General features: G+C 37.8%; 1 protein-coding gene across 1 annotated transcript; it reads right to left on the reverse strand.

The window, feature by feature from the left end:
- Positions 1–1885: 1885 nt before the first annotated feature.
- EXO1 (exonuclease 1) lies at positions 1886–20104 on the reverse strand. Its single transcript, XM_042446732.1, is given in 16 exon segments — positions 1886–2217; positions 2219–2243; positions 3960–4153; positions 6674–6778; positions 7368–7842; positions 11202–11251; positions 11253–11452; positions 12128–12356; positions 13308–13404; positions 13885–14072; positions 15423–15635; positions 16517–16654; positions 17368–17491; positions 18701–18820; positions 19184–19368; positions 20013–20104. Coding segments are annotated over 15 exon segments (2439 nt in total). The 5' UTR covers positions 19345–19368; positions 20013–20104; the 3' UTR covers positions 1886–2097.
- Between the last annotated feature and the right edge of the window lie 6779 nt (positions 20105–26883).

Consider the following 26883-nt stretch of genomic DNA (forward strand, 5'->3'; position numbering starts at 1 on the left):
TGGTCTTTTTCTGCTGTAAAAGGATACTCTGCTTCTTACTCAAGCAGACAAAGTAGAGCTTAAGCCCATGGCTGTCTCATCAATAGGACAATGTGCAAATGTAAGAATATGGCTATCCATGCATTCAGCAAGTAGGTTTTTTTTAAAGATGATAATGTATAAGCTGAAATATTTAAGGAAAGTACTTTTCCAGTAAGAAAAATTATGAGAACCAGATTTTGTATATCTGCCTTGCAAGATGTTTTCCTTCCTGCACTTGGTTTGTCTCAACTCATTAGGAATTTTATTTTGGGGCAAGAAAACAAGTGAGGATCCTCTGGCACTACTACAAGGTTCTTGAAATAGGAAAAATTAACAAAGGCCCTTCTCATACTAGACAGTTATAGCACTACGATTCCACTTTAACTTCCATGTCTTTATCCTATGGAATCCTAGGGTTTGTGGCTTTGTCAGGGGCATTTGAGCTCTCTGTCTGGGTACTCTAAAATATGTCTCTCCCTGAACTGCAAATCTGAATATTCCATAGGATAGAATCATGGCAGTTAGAGTGGAATCATAGCACTATAACTGTTTTGTGCAAAAAAGCCCAGAGTGGGGAAATGGGTGAGGGCTTTCTGAGGTGGCACTGGTTAGATTATTGATGTTAAAAGGAGCGGGGAAGAAAAGCAGGAGGCCTTTTCAGAACTGGCCCCTTTTAGTATATCCAGAATGATCAGGCAGTGCTGTACACCTAGTAATGAAACATCCCACCTAAAAAACTTACATGTAACCTCAACATGGAGGAAAGCAGGAAAATGTTAAGATACTAATATGCCTTGGAAATTATGGCTATGTGCAGTACACAGAGATGGAAGCCATCTATATATTCCTCCAATAGACTAAATTGTTATTTTGAAAAAGCTTGTATGAATGGATACTGACACTTAGCTGTCAAAAACGTTGTTTTCCATCTCCTCCCCATAAAATTAGACATGTACCTAAGCCCAAGCTTTGTGCATAGCTTGTCAAGTTCTTGTCTCTGTAGCAGTTGGGTGAGCAGGCTATTCACTAAAAGTGTTATCATTAGTTGTTCTAACAAAAGACCATTTAGCAAGATACTCTCTTCAAATACATTTGTCAGAATTTAATAAAAATATCAATTGTTTGTAAATTTGCATAGAATTACATCTTTCACAGAACTGCTAGCATGCAAGTATTTGCAGCTGCAGATCCATTTCAACTAGGGGCCAGAGCAGATGGGCAGGAAAAAGTGGCTCCATTCTGTTATCTGAAACCCAGTTGAAACCCTCCTGTCCACACACCCCAAACATCCACGGCTGTCCACAAAGCACAGCATCAAGCCATGCATTATGATTTTTTTACACCTGCCCGCCATGCATGTGCACCATTGCACAATACACCACATGTATTGTGTATTTTGTAATTACATCTTTTGCATTATAGATGACATTTTTGCTTCGCTGCAGTCCCACACTACCGCTAGACTGTTTATACAGCAATGCAAAGATGTGGATTTTCTGTCTTGAGACTGAGTATCCCAGCTTCTCTTTGCTTTGGATTTTAGCTCTGGAGTGCGATTTCATTTCCCTTCCCAACCACTTCTGCCTCGTGTGTTATCTAAACTCTGCAACTTCAAAGCAGCTGGAAGCCGCTTTATTTTGACTGTGTGTTTCACCCCCTAAGTGATGTTTCTGCTCTTGCACTAGACTCATACTTATGCAATTTAAATGATATGTTCTTTAATTTTCTGTCCCCCTGTCCCCATGACAACCTGTATGTTGCATAAAATGAGTAATAACCATCATTTTTGCAGTCAAAAATTTATTCTTCAGCTTGCATCCTTTCCCAGATTATTTTCTAACTACATTTGGTTTTGTTTTCATACTTATAATATAACAGCCAAACACTAAATTTGTAACAAAATAATTTTATTCAAGGAGGTATTCAACAAGATCGTATGAAACTACAATATACAGCTCACATTCAAATATATACAAATACTACTTTGATTTTTGTTGTCAGGAACAATTAATCCAAATTTGTTCAGAAGCTATGTTGGCCAATGATTATAAAATTGCTCAAATCCGCAGTACGAGTTCATTGAAATATCTTCCGTTGTACATGACTGAATTCGGGTTTATTAAAAGCATCCTCATCTGTGTCAGGAGTGAGCTGAATGTTGTTATCTTTTACTGGAGACAATGGTTCTGTTTTTTTTGCAAGAGGGTAGCTTTGGAGATTCCCTGCAAAATGAAAGGAAACTAAAGGTGTGTGTAGACAGAATATTTTAACAGTTCAAAGTGATTTCAATCTTATCATGATCCTTTTTTTTCTTTAAAGGATATCAACAATTACCAAAAATGGGTAGAGGCTGCACTGCTTCTATTTCAGGAGTCTGAATGCGAGGTCCTGATGACACCATGATCCAATATAAGCAAAAACAATGGGATCCAAAAGAGGTGTAATATGATCTACTACCATTTTTATGCACAATGGAAGAATTAAAATGAAATATAAAATGTCCTTCAACTGCCATATAAGGTTAACAAATAAAACCCCCATAGACAAACCAACACAAGTCATCCAGCAGAGATTCAGCACACCAGTTTTACAGCACATACCCCACAGGCACTCTTGTGTAGGAAGATAGCAGTTTTTAAAATCTGGAAAGCAAGTCCAGCTTTACATCAAATAATATTTATTTATTTGGTCACAACTGAGAAGTAAGCTCTAACCCATAGTAAATTCTAACTCAGAAGTTTTCTTTTCAAGCTCACAAGTGTGCTATACTCATACATAAACTTTTAAACAGCAGATCATGGCTTTATAAAACAGATCTGATGTGTCAACACAAGGTACACTGGTGCCGCACTATGCTGATGAAAACAGTATCCAGATTCATTATTTTTACTGAGCCATCAGTGTTCAGAATGACATCTGCTTACCCCTCTACATTGCCAGGTCCTGAACTTCAGGCCAGAATCCTGTTGGGGTGTTACATCTGCAGTTTTGCCTACAGTGCCAGCTCCCATCACATGATTGGAACAGCCAACTGGAATGCTTGGGAAGCTACTATTCACACAGACTGCTGCCCTGCTGCCGTCACTTCCATCCACTTATAGTGGCAGTGGGCGTTTACACTCCATGGGTATTGAACAAGACCTTTGCCTCAAACATCTTTAGCATAATGGGACACTATACAAGCTGTCTGTATCTCTATGTCAGTGCTGCAAAGATCTGCCAGCTCTTCCCCCTCTTGTAGCAAGCAGGACTGGCTTCACTTCACTGTAAAGATTTGCAAGGCAGTCAATGGTAGCACAGGGTTAAAAGACACCACAACTGTCTACTACTCAAGCGACTCTCATCATCACTTATAAATATGGAAAGTAGCAAAAAATGTAGGAGGAGGAAGGAAGTCCCATTAATTATAAAGAAATGAAAAAAAAAGTCCATGGAAAGATATCCCAGTGGGAAAAAGTAAGCATTTTAACAACTGCTAGTGATTTCAAATATGCAAATGTCCACTGTAAAAAACACAACATTATTTATGAGAAATGTTCACTGACCAGGGGAAGACAAACTCTATTTTGAGGCAAGTATTTATTCCTAGCAACTCATACAAATGAGAAAATTTTGAAGATCTCCTCCACAACTTAGGAGAAGAATGGACAGAACAAAGCCTGTTGAATATTTGTTTACATTCTTGTTCCATCTTCTTCCACTGGGTAGAAGTGAACCAGTTAAAGCTGGCCTTTTCAACCTTATCAACCTTGGACTTCTGGGAATACCAGTATGGCTGTGTCAAGAGCTGCATTATCAGTTTTCTGAGAGAAAGATGCTCCATGTGTTGGAGCAGCATTATCATATACTATCTACCTTTCCAAAATGCTTATTCAATATGTAAATAAAAGGACTAAATCTAGAGGAAAGGAATGATATTTTGATAAGGAAAGATTTACCTTTTAAACTGGAAGGTTTTCCATATTTCATTAATTGTGACTTGCAGTCTTGATTTATTTTCAGCATCCTGATGGTTTTTCTTCTTTGTTTTTGCACTTTTCTTGCTTAAGCCACTAACTTTGGCAGGCACCAGTGATCTGCATCTTGTTACAGCAGGAGTTTTTACAGAACTAGCTTTACATGATTCAGGAACCTAAAGAAAAAGAACTATCATCAGCTGTTTTGGTGAAGTCCTATGATTTGATACAAGGAGGAATGGGCTATTTGCATCCCTCCAGTGGCTACTGAAGTGGGTGAGGGATGATGGGAATTCTAATCCAACAGTATTTACAATGTCGCAGGTTATCCAATCTTGGCATGAGAACTGGCCTGCATGGAAAGCAAAGCTGCCATACCTGAAAAGGCTTGGATTTTCAGAAAAAAATTCATTAACAAAAGCTCAAGTACTATTATTTATGGAAACATGCTACGGTTCAACTCTTGTACTCACTTTCCTGGGAGCAATCCTTATTCTTGTATACATAAAACTGCAAAAGCAGGAATAATAAAATTCTGACTGAAAAGCAGCAGATAACTGAACTTTTAAAGACTGTTAGCAATTAAGACTTGTTCATCAAACTTCTAAAAAGAAAGAAAATGGGAAACCTAGTACATCTCCATAAGTATGACATTCCACAGTTTCTGGTGCTATCACCAAAAAGGTCCTGCCTCTTGTACCTGCTCCACCTGATCTTGTAATGGGACAAAGAGAGAAGCTTGTGATTTTAAAGCATGCCCCAAGTTCACATAAGAACAAGTTCTTCTTTGAGTAATCAGGCCCTAGAAATCTGTATATGACATACATCTTAATTTGTTTAAAATCAGTTTAAAACAAGAGACATTCCTTAGTTTTGAAATGAAGAAAAGAAGACAGCACAGCTGGTTTATTCCTAACTTGCTTCAGAGGTATTTTCTTACTACACATACATTAAAATGTAAACATTTATTATTATTATTAATTATTTTTCAATTAAAGTATTCATATGCTACCATTTAATTTAAAAACCAATACATAAAGCCCTTTACAATCAATGTTAAATTTTAAAGTATTTTAACAGTAATTTTAAATAAATGTTTTAATTAAAAAAAATCAAAGATGGGATCACACAAGTATCATAAAAATATGATGTAAAGACACATGCATATTTATGTACAGTACACATAGGGAGAAAGAGCAAGAGAAAGAAGGGGGGGGAATCAGAAAAAGGAAACCATCTCAGCACAGTTAGGCTGCTAACCACAAGATGTCACTATAATTCAAAAATAAAATAATACTATTGTGAGATAATAGACAATAATTTGAATCTTATGTAAAAGCAGCTTATTACAACTTGACTGTAGTTGATAGTCACTGAAGGTGATCATTAGATATTTACTGTGATTCCTCTTTTAAGCATATTAAGCAAACAAAAGAAAGAAGGGAAAGGATAGGGATATAAAGACTTCTATATCTGGTAGTACAATCTTTTCAGTGTTGACTGGTAAAGGTGATTTGTGTATGAAATATTTTGAAGATTTTCATCAATATTGCTGGCTTTCCTTTTCTGTGACAGAAATTCCAACATGGGCTTCAAGGAGGATGTTGGTGTATTGTGTGTGATGCTTAGCCCTGCACTTGCTCTTGCAGTGGCCTGTCTATTTGCCTCATTTGTGGTTTTCTGCTAGAGCCAGCAACTGCCACACCATTTAAGAACAGACGTGGGCTGTACAACACAATCTTGAAGCACAGAGCACTTCTACTCAGTGCTTCAGCAAGCCAAGTGTGCCCCTTTTCAACACAATTTATTTCATTCTCCTTCCACAACCCAAGCAATCTGAACAATCAATCTGCATAATATTCTAAGCTCAGTGAGCATTCACAGTGCTCTTTAGGCTGGATTTTTTTTTGGAGGGGGGGGCAGGTCATCATGGTCTTTTGCAATTAGAGGCTCTTCACTCAGGAGTAAATCCCACTCTGTTCAATAGAGTTTACTTTCATGTGGGAGTACCATCTGCAGCCTTATGGTACAACAAATTTTGATGTGAGTCAACCCTCTTCTTTTTCTCATTTTTCCAGGGCTGAGAATTCTGGGCTCACACTCCTTATTCAAGGAATACATACAGTGTACCTGCGCCACAAGCAGGCTCACTATATGCGGATTTCAGCTTAAGTTGTATGCCCATGGCGCAGGCGTGCCGCTGTGACCGAGCCCCATTATATTCGATGGGGCTCGAGCATACACATTTTTCGCCATACACAGGGGGGGTCCGGAACGGATCCTCCACATAAGGTAAGGGTCCACTGTAAGTGGAAAATTAGGATGGCTGTCTGGGATAACAGGACCCAACCCATCCAAACTAAAGCAAAATGCTAAATGTACTGAATTTTTGCAGTACAGGAGGATGAGCAGCAAACTAGATGCAGCTGGCTCTACACACACCAATACTTTAATTTGCAGATACCTTGATCTAACTTAAATCAGTGGCTGTGTGCATACGTAAGATCACAAGTCTACTGTAACCATTCCATAACCCTCAAGACAAGATAAGAAATGTGAAGAAATAAGATAACTATTGGGGGGGAAATCCAAGTTGTAAGAATTTACAATTCAATTGTTTTCTGAAAGACATAAGATGATACTTAAATTCAAAAGAAGAACTAGAGACAGATTTAAAGGAGGAATAAAAGACATACCATACTCTTGATGACAGTTTCTTGACTTTCTGTAGAAGATGAGTTAAAGAATGGGCAGACCCGAGAATTCAGATTACAGTCTGGTTGTAAACTGTGGTCAGATTCCTTTGGCATGAAACAAAACCAAAAGCACAATCATCAAGGACTATTTTATATCAAATCCAACACTGGCATGTCCATAATCTGAACTAAGAATATAAAATGTTAGTTTTTAAAAAAACTGAAATTGAAGATATATTCCAAAATTCTAAAAAGACAAAAAAAAATTAAAAATAAAAGGTTCAGATGTATTGTTCTGTTCAAAGAGTAGACCTGTCAGAGAGTCATTTCAGTGGCCAACAAACACATAAGGGCTGAAACCCTCTATTCACCCACCTGGATAAAAGTCCCAATGAACTCAAATGAGTTTACTCCTTGTATGGAACTACTTTACAAGAAAACCTAGATACAATGTTCTTAAATTGATTCACTACTGGAGTAAATGTTAAATTATGAGATAGGGAAGTCTGTCTAACAGGGTTATAGCAGTAGACAGACTGACAGGCTGACTACGCAGTTCATCATTAGAAATCATTTTATAGTACAAAGCCAGATGTATAACTGTCATATTAAATAGAGAATACTAGACAAGCCCTTGAGACAGCTGTGACAATTTAATGAATTGGTAAACTGAAACACAAGGTGATGATCTTACTTTGCCAGTGATAGCTTTTTTCATGGTCACTGGTGAACGTACTGAAGTGTCTAGATTGCTTTGTGATGATAAATCAAGCTCTGGTTCTGATAAAATCCCTTGTTCTTTCAAAGGTGATGATTCCACATCCAATTCTGTACTTGTTGTGGAACTCATAATCTGTGATACCTTACAATTCTGGGATGTGTCTTTGCTGGGTGTCTGTCGCTGGAATTGTTTCAGGAAAGCTATACTTGGTAATGGGCTGAGTGTCTCAGATTTTCTGGAAAAGCTCTTTGTCCAACTGAAACAGCTGGTCTGCGCTGCCCCAAGGGATGGTGAGATGGTTGTTTTTAATTCTCCAGCCTCTGATGAATAAGAAGTGTGATCTCCCATTACTCCACATTCTGCCTCACTAATCTCACAATCCTGGGATGGTTGAGCAACTATGTTCTTTGGCTGGCTGTCAGGCAGATCGATTATACTGCAGAAGAACCTAATATGCAGTGAAAAAAACAGGGGAAACAATAGGAATGGTTAATGAAAAAGACACACTTTCATCTGCAAGCAGGAATCTAATTAATTTTAGAAGTTCACTTTTCACTACAAGGGAGAGACTGTGAACATTGACAAAACATTTTATATTATTTGTCACTATGGACATGAATGCTAAACCAAAATAACTGAAGCAAGAACTTCAAGGTTATCTAGTTGTGATCCTCCAGATGTACTACAATCCTCATCATTCTGGACACTAGCTATGCCAGCTAAGGCTAATATGAGTTTCAAGTAGGTAATATCTAGAGGGCCTTAAATTATTCACCTTGGCCTATACTTTCTTAATCTTTGATTATGTCACTGACCATAGATCAAAACACACTTGCTTAGACAGGTTGTTAACAATCTCTGTACAGTATTTTTTAGCTTAATTATCCTTAGTACAACAAGTATTATACTAAAAGCATACATGTCTTTTTGAGCTGCTATAAGCATAATTGACCACATTTGTACAAAACTTCTAAACCACTTTATTGTAAATCCAATGGACACAGATCTTTCTAGGGTTCAGAGGACTGGAAACAACTTTCTACACTCATTAACTCTGTCAACCTTTATGACCCTAGTGGGAAAGCATGTCCAATGTATGAACATGTCTGCAAATTACATAGCAGAAAATTCTGGTATCACAATGTTTCTCCAAATACTCTCCTCCTGTTTACCAGAATGCAAACAGAACCTTTGTGAAGCTACACACGTTTCCTTCTTAGTCTCTTTACTAATTATTTTGCTTATAAAATTTACATAAATAACTATAAGAATTTGTGCAGAGGATACATAATACCTTGCATGCACATTCTTACTTTTAAGAAGTGCAAGAGGAAGAAGAAATCTGCCCTTGCACACAACTGACATAAATTGTCCCAGGCAATTTTTTGTTGGAAGAGGTTATTTTTTAAAAAGACTATTAAGTGTCAGACTAGCCAGAATGTTTCTGTAGAACCCAGCTGGGAATGTTGAATTTCCCTTATCCCATGTGTAAGTGTGGGGCATGGGGCTGAAGTGACTGGGCCATGTAGCATAATATTCATAATGTAGCATAATAATAATCAGTAGCATAATATTGTTTTAATTCATTTATTTCATCCATTTTTCTGGGAACCTATTGAAAGATAATAGAATATAATGTTTTTATATACAGTGGACTCTTGTTATACGCTGGGGTTTGGTTCCAAGATCCCCCATGGATAACAAAATCCATGGATGCTCAAGTCCCATTAAATATAATGACATAACAAAATGGTGTCCCTTATAAAAAATGGAAAATCAAAGTTTGATATTTGAAATTTATACTTTTTTTGAACGTTTTCAAACCGTGGATGCTTGAATCAGTGTATAAAAATCTGTGTATAAGAAGGGCCGACTGTACACATCTTAGGCCTGTAGAATATATCTACTGTAGACCCATTGAAAGTTATGCAATGTAACTCCCATATTAGTGGGTCTAGTCTGAGATTAAGACTAGCTTTAGCTCAAGAGTACTTTAAACTGTGTACTAATAACTGCTTTGCAGTCCAACCCCATGCATTTGACTCAAATGTTCAACTGTGTTTAGTCTGGTGTACTCCCAAGTAGGTTTTCTAATTCAGATATGTGAAATATGTTCATGTATGGGGAGCTTACACTTGCATATGCAGTCGGACCCAGTATTACGTGAATGATTCATTCTGGAACTCTTTGTGTAATATTAAATTCATGTATAATCTGGAATGCTATTTTCTCTTACTTGGAAGTGTTCTGCCTAGGCATTTTTTAAGTCTTCTAGCATGATTATATGGTATGCCTCCACCAGAAGCTGACCACAGTCGTGCTAGAGGACCTCGAAATGCCTTGATAAGTATCCTCTCTAGGAAGATGTGGGTCCTCCAGTATGACTCTGTGACCAACTTCAAGAGGAAGCATAACATAGAATTGTGATGGAGGACATAGAAAATGCTTAAGGAGAATATATATTTGTTATCTTATAACTGAAACAGCATAATATGAGCTCATATTGGAAGGGGTACACCTGTACTGTAAACTACCTCAGGAAGACTGCAGTTTTGAAAAGTGCTTTTAAAAACCAAATACATTAATATATACTGTACTACATGATGTTCTAGTTCAGCTTGCTTTTAGCAAATGTTAATACAATAGAGCTGGGAAACCCTTTTCAGCTTGAGAGCCAAATTCAAATTTGGGAAGGGCCTCAAAGCCTGCATTCTAACAGTGGGAGGGCTAAGGGCACATGCCAAGGCCGAAGCCAAGAGGGCAGAGCCAGACACAATTCTTACCTATTTGCACATATACCCACTAAGCACCCAAAGCATATCTCAATTCTGTGCATGTCTACAAAAAATCAAGCCCCAGAGCAATAGCAGAGATCATGAAACAGTTTCAAGTTGATCTTGACCTATGGCGGCCCTATGGATGAGATATCTCCAAGACCCTCTGTTCTCCACTGCTCTGCTTAGGTCTTCTAAATTCATACCCATGACCTCCTTAATAGAGTCCATCCATCTAGCATGCAGCCTTACACTCTTTCTACTTACCTCCACCTTTCCTAGCATTATTGTTTTTTCAGCCTCTTATTTCCGATTTCAGATAATGGAGAAAAACCTTGTGGGACAGATGGTGAACATGAGGCAAGGGGTTTGGGCACAAAAGCTTTTTTATCCTGGCTATATGAGTCGTAACATATGAGCATATATAGATTACTGCAGGTTGGCATGTCACCAGGTTTTTAAAAAGGAACTGAAAACAGGCTTTTTAGATCATTAATCTTTTGGAAGCCAAACTGGTGTATTGCTGTCATGTAAAAAGGTAAAGGTTTTTCCTTGACATGAATGTCTAATCATAACCAACTGTAGGGGGTGGTGCTCATCTCCATACTAAACTAAAGAGCCAACGTTGTCCAAAGATGACTTGGGTGGTCATATGGCCAACATGAGTGCACCGATTGCTGTTACCTTCCCACTGAAGTGGTACTTATTTATCTACTTGCACTTTAACATGTTTTCAAACTGCTAGGCTAGCAGAAACTGGGACAAGCAATGAGAGATCATCCTATCATGTGTCACTTGGGCCTCGAACTGCCAACTTTCCAACCTTACAATAGTCAGAATTGGTGTCTCAACCACTAAGCCATCGAATCCCTCTACTCTCATTTGCTAATGCATACCAGTAACCAGATTACATTAATTGAACAATCTCACATTTTGTTTTGAATAATAATATTACTTTTTATGGACAGTGGAATACTGTAGTTACATTCCTTTAAAATGTTATATTTAGATATTTATGTAAAAGAAAACATACCGGCTTCTGGTTCCTGGAACAACAACTGCACCACTCTCTTCATTTTTTTTTCTGCAGAATGGAGGCAAATTTGTTTCTAGGTCTAGGCTGAGAGTTTGAACCTTCATTGTTGCTGCAAGCATACTTTGAAGCATGGAACACAGACAAAACACTAGCAGACTCATTATGCTCACCATCTTCTTTGTTTTCTGTCTTGGATTTTTTTGCATTTGAAAAATACTGGCTCAATAAATCTCCTTCTGATAGCTCTTCTAAACATAAATATAAATGTTATACTTTAAACATGAAAGAAACATGTTGTAAAGAATTGCTGTCTTTTTTTAGAAAAGAAAAGTTCAGTGATTGGCAGTCCCTTCTGCCCATGCACTAAAAATATAATTGTTAGCCTTTATTTATTTTTTTTATCAGGGAAAAAGAATACAGTAAATGCTAAGCTGCCAAGTTTTAAACAATTTACAGCAGAAACGGAATAGTAGATTAATAAGCAAAAGTAGATTGGAAAAATAATATGAAACTATACTAACTATTTTTGTATTATCTGATTCTTTAATTTTGTATTACTGGTTTTAATTGTTTTTTAAAAAATATTGTAGTTTTTTTTTAAAACGATTTTATCTGTGAGCTACTTTGGGTCTCTTTCTAGAAAGGTAGCATAGGATTAAATAAATAAATAAATAAATGTAAATGAAATTGCTTCATCATGTTGAAAAAAATAGCATAAGGAGCAATAAACAGAAATATGCAGTGGGACAGCCCACTTTTGAATCTTAATCCCTCAGCATCTTTTGAACAATAGAACTGGCATTTTCATAGAATCATAGAGTTGGAAGAGACCACAAGGGCCATCCAGCCCAACCCCCTGCCATGTAGGAATCAAAGCACCCCACTTTTCATAGGTAGCATCTGTAATTGAAAAACTGTCATACCAAGCCTTGGCCTTTTTGCCAATAGTGCTTTGCTGGGAAGATTTAGCCCTTTTGTGTTGATTAACCGCTCCATGCCTCTGGTTGTGGGCTTTTCTAACAATGGTTTTTGATTTCTGCTATCCTTGGCAGTGAAACCAGGTTTGTAGTCTTTACTCCAAATACTCTTTAAACTGGACACCTTCTCATTAACACATTTATCATCCCAGCCACGACTTCTTGGTTGCACAGGCTACAGCAAGAGACAACAGAGAAAATATATATACAACAGGGGGAAAAAATCTAAAGATATGGGGGGGGGGGAGAACTAGTAAGCAAAACTGTGCTGGCATTAAACCCTGACTGAGGAGAATCCAGGATGACAACAACAATTAACAATAATATGGCCCCAATAGTGTACATGGCACTTTACATGAGCAGTTTACACTTGTTAATTTGATTATTCCCCACCTTTAGATTTACAAGTTAAAAAAAACATGATACACAAGGACAAGGTGATGGCAATGGGACAGATCCATCAGATGCTGACTGTTGTTCTCTCTCTCCAAGGCCATAGCAGAGGCAGCTGAAATATTAGAGGGTCTTTCATCAGTTGCTGGGCCTAGGCATGGTGCAGCTCTGCCTGATGGCATAGTAGTCAATTTTAACAGAAGCTACCTACAGGTGTTTAAAACAAGTACACTATTGCTCCATCTCATTTGCCAGTCATTGTCTTTACTTTGGGAAAGAAGAGAAAATATTGATACATGGTATTTGTTTACATGACACTACACTGTCAGCAATGTAATGTTGCACTATTGTTTTGAGGCTATACGGATGATATAGGTCTATGATTGTAAATATGCATCTTAGGAAGTAGGCTCAAGCCTATTAATACTCATGCTACCAACTTCTTTCAGTTAATCTCAAAGGTACTACAAAATACTTTTGCATAAGTAAACAGTTAAGTTTCTTCTAACTTCCTTTGATAGAACTGTATCCTTTACTTTCTCAAGCATGTCTCACTGATGAAGCGCTACATTTTTGATATGGGATTTTAAACATATCAAATACTGGAACAAAATAAAAGTTCTGTATGTATCAAGCTTATTTGTGTGTGTTTTTTCCAACAATCAAGCAACCACATAATTTCACATTCCCTACACATCTCAATAAAAACGTGCATTTAAAAGGAAAATGTTACCTGAGATACATCAGGGTTGTAGTTATCGATTTGCTCCATTGTACTGATGTCTTTATTTCCAAGAGCTATCTGAAAAGCAGTGCTGTCACCAAAGTGTCTAAGTTAATTGAACTAAGAAAAAACAATTACCAAGGTTCTTATATTGATATTCTTGTTTTGAATGTGTCATTGTGTAGTTTCCTATGCACTAAATAATCAATAATGCTCATAAAAACATAAGATGTGTGAAGTGGAAAATAAAAAACAATGTCTTCACAACGGAATGTGCTATCAATTTTCTATTTAAGCAAACAATGGTGACCAAAATGGTGAAAGGTTTGGAAATTATTCCCTGAGCACATCAGAGAGCTGAGTATGTTTAACATGGAAAAGAGAAGGTTAAGAGATAACCATGCTTAAATATCTGAAAGGATGTCATAATGCATAAGGAGTAAACTTGTTTTCTGTTGCTCCAGAGACTAATACACAGAGCAATGGATTCAAACTACAGGAAGATTCCACCTAAACATTAGGAAGAACTTCCTGACAGTAAGAGCTGTTTGACAGTGGAACACATTGCCTTGTAGAGAAAGGATACTTCCCTGCATAATGTAGTGTTTCTGGATCAATATCATCTTCATAAGCATTCAAAGGAACAAGTTTCCGCTTCACTGGGTCAAAAACCAGCTGATAGAGGAAAGTATTATTGGCACGAATAAATCCTTCTAAGTAGTCATCTGGTACTAAAATATTCATCTTTAAATACTGTCCCATTTTCCTAATAATCTAAGAGAAAAATGAACATATTATGTAATAGTTTATTTAAGAGAAATAGCAGACAAAATAGGTTAAATCCTAAATTGCTTTTACATTAGCATAACATAGTATGTGTGATTTCCACCAACTCCTCTGCTCAGCTGGAACTTTCCTCACCATTCTTGAGGATTTCTGAATGCTCAGAAGAAAACATGCAAAGGACTCCAGAGGGAAGGGGGGGGGGGGAGAAAACCATCTGTTTGTAAAATAAACGATTATTCTTTTAATTAACAAAATATTTGTAACATATCCTGTAAGTGAAATTGTTCTTGAGCAAGAAAAAGAGATATGTAAAGCAGATACCATTATGGCACTTCTGCCATAACGTTTTTGAAAAACAAATTCTAGAAGAACTTTATCAAATGAAGCTCTCTCAATGTCTCAAGTAATTTTTCATAATGAATGAAATAATGAAATAACAATGAATAAAAAAATCTCTTGCTTAAAAAGACGAGGAACAGATATGATTTCTGGGACAAGGGTTTTTACTGTTACTCATTAATAAGACTTTTAATGTTTGTAGTCCTCTGAAGTAAATACACCAGTCAGAAATATTTATCAACCAGTTTCCAGATGAATTCTGTATAGTATACATTTAATCAGTGATTAGTAACAATAATGGTAATACTAGTGTAATATCAAAATGGAACAACAGGTTGAGTATCCCTTATCTGGAATTCCTAAATACTCCAAAATCCAAAATTGTCCATGTAGTTGGCTGAGATAGTGATATTTTTGCTTTCTTATGGTTCAGTGTACAGATACTTTGTGTCATGCACAGAACTATTAAAAATATGTTCAAAATTACCTTCAGGCTATGTGTAAAAGGTGTATATGAAACATGAATCAATTTCATATTTAGATTTGGGTCCCATCTCCACAACATCTCATTATGTATGTATACAAATATTTCAAATTTTGAAAAAATAAAAAATCCAACACAGTTCTGATCCTAGACATTCCAGATATGTCAACCTGTACTTGGAGCCTTAGGTCATTTATTGTGATAAAAGAGATCAAATTGAATTATTAGCTCAGCCAAATAGACTAAGAAAATATCTTCTATGGAATTCTAATCCTATATACAAGGGACAGTGAAGTTCCAGTCCACATATATTACAAATATATAAATGATTTATGTTACGTTAATTTAAAGAATAAAACTTCTAGAAGTGTACAACTACTGAATTGTTCTTTGCACAGATCTCAAAACTCTTTAACAACTAAATGAAATGCCTTCAGCAGAGCAATTTTTCTCCAGTTTCTGCAGAGACTTATGAAAAAATAAAATGAACCAAGTTCCAATGAAAATTACTTTACCTTGATAATATCAGGATTATTGGCTATTTTAAGTAGCTTGCAAGCCTTGCCTAATCCTATACCGTGAATCGATGGAAGGTAGTCACAACCTGACAGAATACACATGTAACGGAATTTCTCTTCTGTAAAGACATCACCAAGCTGCTTGCACATCCCTAACCGAGCTTGATCAATTTCTAAGCCATTTCCAAATTTGTCAATTTTCAGAAACACCTTAAACACAAGCAAAAATCACACGTAAGTCTTGTATAGTAACCCACAGATAAATTATTGTATTTTATCTACAGATTGCAGTGAAACAAGGGATTCTGTTCCAAAGCATAACAAATTATCTACCATCTGGTTTGCCATTGCCCTCTACTATAGCTCATACTCAATAATGCACTAGCGAACTTCTGTTAGAGCAAAATAACTCTCTTCCCTTTCCTTTCTCCTTGTTGCCTTTCATGCTTCCTAGAAGAGTTTCCCAACTCTCCAAAGCAGGATTTTGAGGATGTGCTATGAGGGCAGCTGCAGGGTAAAAGGCGACAATCCTCTACCTGAACTAAGAGGGGAATGCTTACCTACCTTACAGGACTTCTATAAGAACTACTATGAGCTAATTATACAAAGGATCATATTGTATATAAATCTAAATGATAGGTATACATCTAAACACTAAAGTGATTTAGCACAATTCATTCTAACAACTATAACTTTGGTTCCCTTTTTTCTGATGCCAAGAATCCTTCTGTTAAACTTATAGAAGGGTTCACCAAATAGACCCATAATCTGTCTTCACGTCAAGGTCTCAGATCCAATGAAAAGAATATTTCTTCTTAATTGAAAAGCACAGTCTACTTATGTACTTTGGTCCGGTACAGACTTTTATCCCAGTCTCTTAAATGTAGTAAAAAAATAAAGTCTTATCAAGCCAAGTTTTGCAATTGTAATAGGTTTTCTCACTACTTCAACTGCCGTTATCATTGGTAATCATAATTATAAGATCAACATTATTCTTGCTTAGGGCCAAATGGAATTAAGAACTGGTTATCCAAGCATATTTGAAATGTGGCATTGTTCCTTTTATCAATGACGCCTTGGATCTTTCCTACCTTCTTACATCCAAAAGCAAGAAGATCAGAATCCTCTGTAATTATAGCTTGGGCAATGCCAATCTTGTTAAGGTAGGCCAACTGAGCATCAGCTTCATATGGAGCAACAATGCAGTCAACCCCCTGGGCTCGGGCAGCCTGCAAAGAAACAACACTAATGATATACTTGGAATTCTCATTATAGTCTCATATATTAATATATGAAGCTATCTTACAGCACACTGGCTCACATACAAAACTAAGTATGTCTTCACAATTTAAAATGTGGAACTGACTGCACAAAATATAGATGGAATTCCAAAGGGAATTGGATGAATTCATGGAGGATGGGGCCATCAGTCCTACTAGTCAGAATGGCTCCAGATCACCTCCACTATCTGAGACAGTTTGTAGATCAATTGATGAGGAGCGGAGACTGGATAGTGCACTGGCACACATCTCCTGCTGGTGGGCTTTTCATGTGCAGTTGATTGGCCACTATGTGAACAGAATAGTGAAAAAAGCCACTGGCCTGATCCAGCATGATTTTTCTTACATTCTTATACGATGGGCATGGGGGTGGGGGGAGAAAATTATTTAATCATGTGATCAAACCTTTTACTTGTCTCATAAACATATTAGTATATACTGCTAAAACTGCATTAAAGATTTAATCTGAAAATTATGAAAGCAATGTCTCCACCGTAAATACTACCTTTTATTCACAGATAGTCAAAATATGTAATTTTGAGTTACTAGTCCACTCTAAATATATGCAAACTTCAGAGTTACAGGAAAGACAGATAATCTGCCACTGAATATAAAAGTGAAGGTATTATCAAACAAATTACCAACCAAAATATATCACTTACTTTAATAACTTCACAGGCCATGGCATGTGTAATATTAATGCTCCGTGAAAAACATTCTCTTGCTTCTGACAATTTTCCTTCACAGAGCAGCTGTTTCCCCTTCAGAAGATTTGCTTGCCGTTTTCTTCAAGATAAGAAAAATAAACTCATCATCTCAGTGCCACACCATAATAGCCAACTAAGTGGGCAGCAATAGAACTGTTAGGTACAAGAAACACATGCCCAATCTCCAAGAATGTACTATGCAACAGCTTGAAAACAAATAAGCTGACAAGATAATAAAAACCAACAAAAAGGACAAAAGACGTTAACTCAAATGTTGGCAAAATTCCATTAGGCTGGTTCTTTTGAGCAGCCTAACTTATAAAAATCTATTTATTGATAAGGGGGGGCTGAATCCCATGACGTTCACACATTAAGGCTAAACACTTTTGTAAACATTAGGTATACTTCACCCTCACTTAAAGAAATAGGATATTACAGTTTCTCTGCACATTAAAACCACATTGATTTCAGTAGAATTCAACTGCATTCATCTTTTCTTGTCAGTGACTTTTATTTGAGTGCTGTCCCATTGATTTAGCTGGAGAGACTTTCAAGTCAGGATTTAAAGATTTCTATGCATGCACTCAAGAGTATCATCATGCACCAATTTCTATTTTAATTGCAGCTCCTTTTGGTATTTTAGAGGTAAATCTAGCAATTCTGAAACCTTCTCGTGTGACTTTTCACAAAGAAAGACATGAAGGTCAAAGGGATTCTTTCCAAATTCAGTACTGTCCAAATAGCCAGGATGACAATTCCCAGCATCCCCAGAAAGTGTACACTGACAGCTGTACTCCTATCCATGCTTACGTCACCATATTGGAAAAGACTAGCCTAAAAAGTAAAAAGGAAAGCTAAAACATCTCTGTACATAGATTATGTTATGGACATTTGGATCCCATCTAATGTACTAAATATTGACGTGTTTTACAAATCTAAATTATATACTTCCCACAAAAGACAGTCTGACATTCTTGACATTCCAGCATCATGGAAAGAAATTTAAATCTAAAAACAATTTTTAATGTAGATTTTAATACTACATGGTTTGTATACATGAGTTTAATACACTCTGCTCTTGTTAAGCAGAACAAGATATTTGGATTATATGGATATATTTGATATTTTCATACAAGAACTTCAATCATAAAAGCACACCTATCTTCTGAAACTTAATACTAGCTAAATTTGTTGATTCTAAGTATTTTAAAATAATAGTCTGAACTTTTCTGAATTGGTCAGAAGGGAATCCTATATCTTTGGCTAATGAAATATAAACATAACTTACTCTCTCCGTGACTTTTCAACTTCCTTTTTGGAAGGCAGGGTACATCCATCAAATACAAGAACTGGATTGACACCAAATGTCAGAAGCATATCAACAAACTTCATGCAATAATCTACATATCTGTAGAAGAAAAGACACCTGTCACATATGTGTCATGACATTTTCTTCTTAATGCAGTATCACAACAGTTATCAGCTGTTGTCTTGCATGTGACAGAATATTGGGTACACATGTTTTCCCTGTTCATGACTGAGTGTTGCAAGATTATAACAAATAGCATTTGCTCATATCTGAGCATTAAACATTTTTCACAAACACTTTTCTCAATGGGCACTTTATCTCAAAGGAAGGACTGTTCATCTGTATCAGAAGAGTTTGTGGAGCCAATTGGCCTGCCCTGATGGGAACAGGCTATGCCGCGAAAACCGAAAACAACCCCCTGATCTTAACACAGTTTTGTCAGTGAGGTAGCTTTAAACCTACTGGTTTGTTGGTTCTCCTTTGGCTAGCTTTTCAGCGCAAGCATAGGCTCCTTTATGCAGCCAGCAGTAAGTATCCACCGCGACTACTTGTCCTTTGTACTTCTTTACGTGAGCAGGTTCAGCAGCCTCTTTGATGAACTGGAGCAGACCTGGAATCCCCATTGTCCTTCAGTAAGACTCATCCAGCTAGCAAGGAAAGAAAAGGTGAATACAACCGTTAATGCTTTTACAGAGCCAGTGCGATGTCAATGTCAGGCTGGGCCTAAGGACAACCAGGGTCTAGTCCTCACTGGGCCTGGAAAATCACTGCATAACTCACTTCCAGGCTTATCTGCCTCAAAGGTAGGATATAAATGTAAGAAATAAAAAGACAAGGGGGCATAAGCAGATGAGTCTAGGCAGCGCAATACACATCAACAAGATCAGACGATGTGTCGCTTCAGTCCCTTGAAAAGGACCATGTTCTACAACCTGAAACTGGGGGTATTAATAAGAAGCTACCAAGGGATTAAGCTTGAGTTGAAGAGCAACTAAGGAGTCAGCAAACTCCAACTCCCAGAAATGACAGTCCTTGGTCATAGGGAAACATTAGAGAATACTTGCCCATAGCACTTGAACGCTTTGTCTGGCTCTTTGCTATGGAATTCTGGGAGTTGGAGTAGAGCGGAGCAAAGCTCCGCTCTGGGCCCCACAACAAACTCCAACTCCCAGAATTCCATAGCAAAGAGCCAGACAAAGCGTTCAAGCGCTGCCAAACCGGATTATTTCTCCAGTGTGGATGCAGCCCCAGAGTCAGAAAGGCCCACAACGTGGATCCACAGCCTCAGTACCTGGGGAGGACGTTTCCTTCCTTCCGCTCCCTCCGAAGGCCGCCTCTAGAAGAGAACAAGCGGGAAAAACCAACCACTCCTTTCAAACCGCGCGCGCCTTTCCAGCCTGGAAGCCCCGCCCTGGAACGCCTCTCAGACCACAACTCCCGGCATGCCCCGCGCCTCCCAGCGCGAGTGACTCCCCCTCCCCGAGTTTCGCAAGGCCCACTGGGTGATGTAGTTCTCAGTGGCACCAACAACAAAAAAACCGTCGACAAAGAGGGGAGGGACAGGGGTTGTTCACTCTTCTTCAAGGAAGCCATTATAATGTGTGAATCATATTAACTGTTTATCATATTAAACATATTAATCTCTTTGTGTGTGCCTTCAAGTAATTCTTTTTTATATTTATAAGTTTTGTTTAAACATACAAATACATAACATTTACTATATAACCAAACACACACATTCTCTTTACATAGTCTACATTCAACTTTCTTCATTTCCTTTCTTCTTTCTTCTTTCCTTTTCTCTCCTTTCCATCCTTCTTTTCTTCACTCCTTCTCCTAACCTTCTACTTATCCTTTGCCCCTTTCTAGTTCTTTCTGTTTTCTTCTCTGTCATTTGTACTGCGCAATAAACGAGAATATATATTTTTCCACACAGTTTTGCAGTCGCACTATAATGACGAAACAATAATAATACGACAGCGCTTTTGTGTTCTGCGACTTTCCGATCCCGGATTATGAAGGTGAAGTTTAATGTACACAAAAACCAACGACGGTGGCTTACGCAACAGTGTGATTGTGGCGTTATCAGTTTCTGCACATTTGCGATAGCACAAATGAAATGTTATTGGCAAGTCATTCATGACGTTTCCCCATCAATGAACTTGTTTTCTGCTGCTCCAGAGACTAGGACCCGGAGCAATGGATGCAAGCTGCAGGAAAAGAGATTCCACCTCAACATTAGGAGGAACCTCCTGACAGTAAGGGCTGTTCGACAGTGGAATGCACTCCCTCGGAGGGTGATAGAGTCTCCTTCCTTGGAGGTCTTTAAACAGAGGCTGGATGGCCATCTGTCAGGGATGCTTTGATTTGGATTTCCTGCATGGCAGGGGGTTGGACTGAATGGCCCTTGTGGTCTCTTCCAACTCTATGATTCTATGATTTTATGTTACAGGACAATCGCTGGTTACTCATGGGAAAAGCACTGGCTGAGCGTGACTTCGTGTGAAAGTCTTCACACACGATTTTACGATAACAACAGGAGCATTTCATTTTTCTCCTATTTTATAACCCTGTGTGATAATATAGTTGAATTTGGCCTCAGTTTTGTCATCTTGGCTTCCAGGAGGATTCCTGGTTCAATCTCTTCAAGACTCATTTCTCTTCTTGGCCTCCTGCAGATTATGCTCAGCACTCTTCCCCAGCACCGCATCTCAAATGAATTGATTTTCTTCTTACCCGCTTTCTTCACTGTCCAGTATCCATTTGTGGTAATAGGGAATATAATGGCCTGTACGATTCTAACTTTCCTGCTCAGTTGTATATCTTTACATTTTGGGCTTCTTGTCTAGTTCTTCCATAGCTGCCCTCCCAATTCTTAGTCTTCTTATGATTTCATGACTGCTCTCCCCGCTCCAATGAATGTTTCATCCTCTTCTACTGTTTCTGTTTCCTCATTGCCTAGGTTAAAAGCCATATGTGGCTTTTAAAATATATTTGGTATATTTTCAAAGTATATCTCCATGTGTATCTTCTTAGGGCTGATACATACATTTACTGTTTGAATGCATTTTCAGTAAGTTATTAATGAAAATTTATTCTTTGAGAATAGATCCCTTCTGGTTAGTAGGTACCCTGTTTGGTTTCTGTTCTTTTCTTTTTTTAAACTAGTACACCAATTAAAACAGAAACTTTGAATATTTGCTTTGAACAGTGTATGTAAGAGTGTAGTCTTAATATTTTATGCAGCCTTACTATTTGTTTTTAATGGCTAGGATAATCTCTAAATAAATCTGTCAATTGTCAGTTTAATGTTTTGAACTTTTAATGGCACTGTATATAAATGCTTGTAAGAAAGAGTGAGAAAAGTCTCATTTTATTTTTTGTCATGGTGGGCACCTGTATGTCACTGCCACTAGCATGCAAAACATTTTCTTTTTCTAGTAGGTGTTAATTAACAAAACCACATCGGTGACAAAAATATATTCACAGTTGTCATTTCTTTCTCGGTGAATGAGTGTGCAGGATGTCCAACGGCATTTGGAAGGCATGCAAATATAATGGTTTTAAAGATAGAAATCATATGCTTAGAATATCACCTGCTGCTTAGAGTACCATTAAAGCCTCCAATTCTTGGTCAGATACTTTTTATGCAGCTTAAAGTAATATGTGTTGTTATAATACTTGTGAAATGGATACATGTCAAAGAAAATGTTTTGTCTTTTAAAAGGGAATTGACAAAGGCATAGTATTAAAGTGATTATGTAGCTAACACTGGTTTAGCAAGAATGGAAAGTCTGATTTTTTGTTACCCTGTACAAATCTAGCCTCAAACTCCATTTTAACATATCTCGTAACCATACAAGTTCTGCCATACATCCACTTCCATTGTTAGAAGAAGAGCTGTACATTCACTATGCCAATATTATTTAGTTCTAAATGTATAAGCTTCTCTCTCTCTCTCTCTCTCTCTCTCTCTCTCTCTCTCTGTTTATTTTCATATAAGAATTATCCAGGAGCTTCGTCAATACCTTAGCTTAGAGATTCAGAAACATAGCTGTCCCATAACCACAGTAATATGAAAAGAAGAATAATCTGATTTTGAAATCAGCTTGTTGAAAAGGTTAGGAAACAGAAGATTTTTCATTAAGAATGCTAGGTATAGTGTTTGGATGGGCTTGTGTGATGAAGCCCTCTCGGATCCAGGCCCAAGTTTTGTGAGAGCCCAGTCCTAAGTATAGTAGTGATATGGGTAGAAAACCTTGCGCCCATGGCAAGGAACCATGTATTATCCTACTAGAGAGGCAGGCTAACTCCAACAGGCCTCCCTGGAAGATGTTTACCCATCCATTAAGAAGCCAAGCCCTCCCTCCAGTCCATCTGCCTTGGTCCAGGCCTCGGAGGTAGAGAAGAACTGCTGGCCCTCATCCCCTTCCCCACCACTACTCCCTTCTCCTTTTGTGTGGTGTCTTTTTAGATTGTAAGCCTGAGGGCAGGGAACCGTCTAATTAAAAAGACTGTATGTACAGCGCTATGTAAATTTACAGCGCTTTATAAAGGTTAATAATAATAATAATAATAATAATAATAATAATAATAATAATAATAAATCAGATAGTCTGTCCCACACATCCTTTCCAGTTAGCAGAGAGCCCTGTCTATTATCCTTTAAAGGATTAGAAAGGTGGTTTATTCTTTAGCACCTAGTAAACTTTGTTTGTCTTCTTTTTCCCCAACTGTTACTGATGTTCTATCTTAAACATACTCTGCCTCAAGGAACAAAGGAAAAAAGCAAAACTGGCAGGCCATTTTTATATAAGGGGTAGAACAAGAAAAGCTGTTAAGATTTGTGTCATATAATGAATCATATTCTCAAAAAGGCAGAGAAAGCTAGGTCAGCTGAGTGGCCCACTTTCTCTTGCTGTAATGTCGTTTCTCTGCACATTGGTGAGAGTGTTGTTATCACATAGCTTCATTATTATGAGCTCTTCCAAAATCAATGAATAGCTACCATGCAGCTTCTGTATATGGAACACAAATATTGAATGGCACTGCTTTCCCATCTGCTCTGGATGCCTCTGTAAGCATCAACAGTTAAATATTATGCACAAAAAACGAATAGTCCCCTTAGAATAACATGCTGTTAAACAGTGTCACAGAAATTCTCAACAACCCAAGATATAAATAACCATACTATTAAAATACCATTATGGTAATATATAAATATTTTAACACACACACACACACACACCCACCCCAAAAACTATCATTCAAAAACTACAAACAAAACAAAACAACAACAATCCTAAGATAACACAAAAATGAATAAAAACTAACAACACTGATTTCTTCCCTGCTAAACTGATGGCAATATCCCCCATTACTAGCTTTCCTTTAATTCATAATACACAAAGCTTCTATGATATATGCAAACTCAGTGTCTTCCATGCCAGCATTCTCTGAAGATGCCAGCCACAGATGCTGGCGAAACATCCAACAGTCCCAACAATAAAGTATGTGGCTTCCACTGAATTAAAGCATTTTGTCTATCAGAGTCCAATATTTCTGTGCTTCAGTATAAGTCCACCACATATGAGAAAAAAGTTCCAACTTTATTCTTGCATTTCCAACAGGCATTAGAACTATTTAAAAAATATTTTCAACAATCTGTCAAGAAATAAATATTCTCTATCAAATCATTATGTACATATTTTTAAAATTACTGCTGGCATGGAAAGTTCTGCTTGCATAGTAACAATGCCATCACCAGAGAAGAAGGTGACTGGGGTCCTCAGAGCCAAGGAATTATGAGGAAAAACAAGTCACCCATCTCAAGCCATTCCAGGAGTAATGGTTAAACATTTGAAATAGGTCTCAACACCCACATCTATACTCACAACCCCTTCTGAACTGTTTATCCGGGACGGGGGAATGACCCATCTTCAAAATAAGAAAATTGAACTACCAAACTTCCTTCCTTCCTGGTATTTTGGTTAGTCTGTGTGACTCCTGGAGGGTTGCAGGGACAGATAAGGTTTTTGTATTTGTTGAAGTTGGCCTCTCCTATTGTTTCAGAACAGCATGGGCTGAAGTACACATATAGGTATGAGGTATGTGAGAAATTGTAGTGCCCTTGAGCCAGTTGTCCTGTTGACCATGGCCAAGGATGATTTTGAGAGACAGTTTGGATCTTTGACCATTTCCGCCTCTCCCCCCCCCCCCCAGTATGGTTAGTGTCAGGTGTACAATCCAGAATGACCACTGGTGACCCAAAGATTAGCCGATGATCTGCTTTTAATTCTCCACCTAGTAGGTATGGATTTCTTGTGTGGTTACTTTTAGATGCCACTTATGAACAGAATCAAACTCTCCCATCAGCCCCATAGTTTGAAGGAAGTTGTTGTTGCTTGCCACGTAATTGTTGGCTTGCAGTCTCACACAGTGGTGCAATCTGGATAGCAATACTAAAGCGATGCCTTGGGTCATCTAAAATTGAAGAGTTCATCTTAATTGTGATCTATTTTGTTATACTGTGTATGGTGTGATGTTGATGTGGATATAGATGTCAGCTTACTCACACTATGACAAAACAAACAAACAAACACCACCAAAACAATAGTGGTGTCTTATTCACACCATTTTTAACCTCACATAACTCTTCATATGTTTCTCACAATGTTGCCTGCTCCTTTTTCAAATTTCAAAATAGCCTGCATTTGCTTATATTGAGCAGCCTCTTCTTCCCTTCTTCCTCCCACCATCTATTTTTGTATATAGCACCAGAAAAGCAATTTCCTTCATCAGAGATATAGCTGTGAGAGAGTACAGAGGAACAGTCTTAAGTATGGTGCAGGCACAGAAGTGATATAGCTATATAACAAATACAAAAGCAGATTGCTGAAGACAGCTTCAATTTTACATCATTCTGTAGTCTTCACAAATGTAGGAAAAGTCAAATCAAAATGCATAGTGCATTCTGAGCATTCAGTTGATTCCTGAGGTTATATAGGGCACAGATTATTTCCCAAGCAAAAGAATAGTGTTGTGACCAATTAAAAATGGACACAGCTTGAAAAAGCTTGAAAATGCTTAGGACCAGGATATGCAATGTAGCAATGTTATTATGTTAGTGATTTCTCCTGTATTTTTCCAGATTGTTAACCAGTGGTATGCAACTTTTGTTCCTCCAGACATTTTGGACTTCAGCTTCTTAAGTCCCAGTCATTATGGCCTATGTCAGGATGTTTACCCTCTTGGTGTGATCACATGTTGCCATTCATGGAGGTGTTTGTTATCCCCCTTCTTTCCTTACTCTGTTCCTGTCATTTGTAGGGAATCCATGCTGTGATATGGAAGTGTGATTTGCAGGGTGGTCTTTGTCTTGCAGCCATTTCTGTACAATGTTTGATGGGAAGGAGTTTCCACACATTAATACTTACACCAATATTCCTGGAGTACTGGGGCAGATACAGACAATTCTACTTAGCCTCTTATGTTTTGTGTGAAAAGGCTCTGTGGGACAGGACTGGGGCCAGTTGTCCTCTGCCCTCCTATATTCCTGCCATCTTCTCATCCTAACTCTGGCTACCAATTTACAACACTGCTGACACTGTTGGGTAATTGTAGTTGCTTGTATAGCTCCAGTACCAGACTGGTTCTTCATTCACCCCACTTCTCTCTATGAGCAGGAAATGCTTTTGCTGGGAAGTGGATGGAAGTGTTTTAGCTAATCAGATATTTTGCTTCTATTCAGATTTTGACCCGGGGGGGGGGTGTTCAAAATTAGGGGAGTCAAAATACTTCCATAGGTCTCCCACCTTTTCTCTTGTCTGACTATACAGACATCTTATACCTGCTGTGTTGATCATGACAACAGACTGCTGTTTGTCAAGTTGGGTAAGTGGGTGATTGCATTGTTGGTTTGTCCAGAGCACTGTGGGCTGGCTGCAGAACTGTTCAGCACTGGAATCTATAGTAAGGCAGGGATGTGTGTATGTATGAGTACTGAAGTGGAAATGGATTCTCCTCCAGGGAAGCACTTTCCTCTCATCACTGCCCAATTTCCTAGGATGGAAGTCTGAAGGTTTTTTGGTGTGTGTGTGTGTGTGTGGAGACCTGCAAGTAGAAGAAGAAAAAGGGCAGATTTGTCCCTACGTATGTGTGGG

The sequence above is a fragment of the Sceloporus undulatus genome, chromosome 1 (assembly GCF_019175285.1).
Source record: "Sceloporus undulatus isolate JIND9_A2432 ecotype Alabama chromosome 1, SceUnd_v1.1, whole genome shotgun sequence".
NCBI classification, from domain to species: Eukaryota; Metazoa; Chordata; class Lepidosauria; order Squamata; family Phrynosomatidae; genus Sceloporus; species Sceloporus undulatus.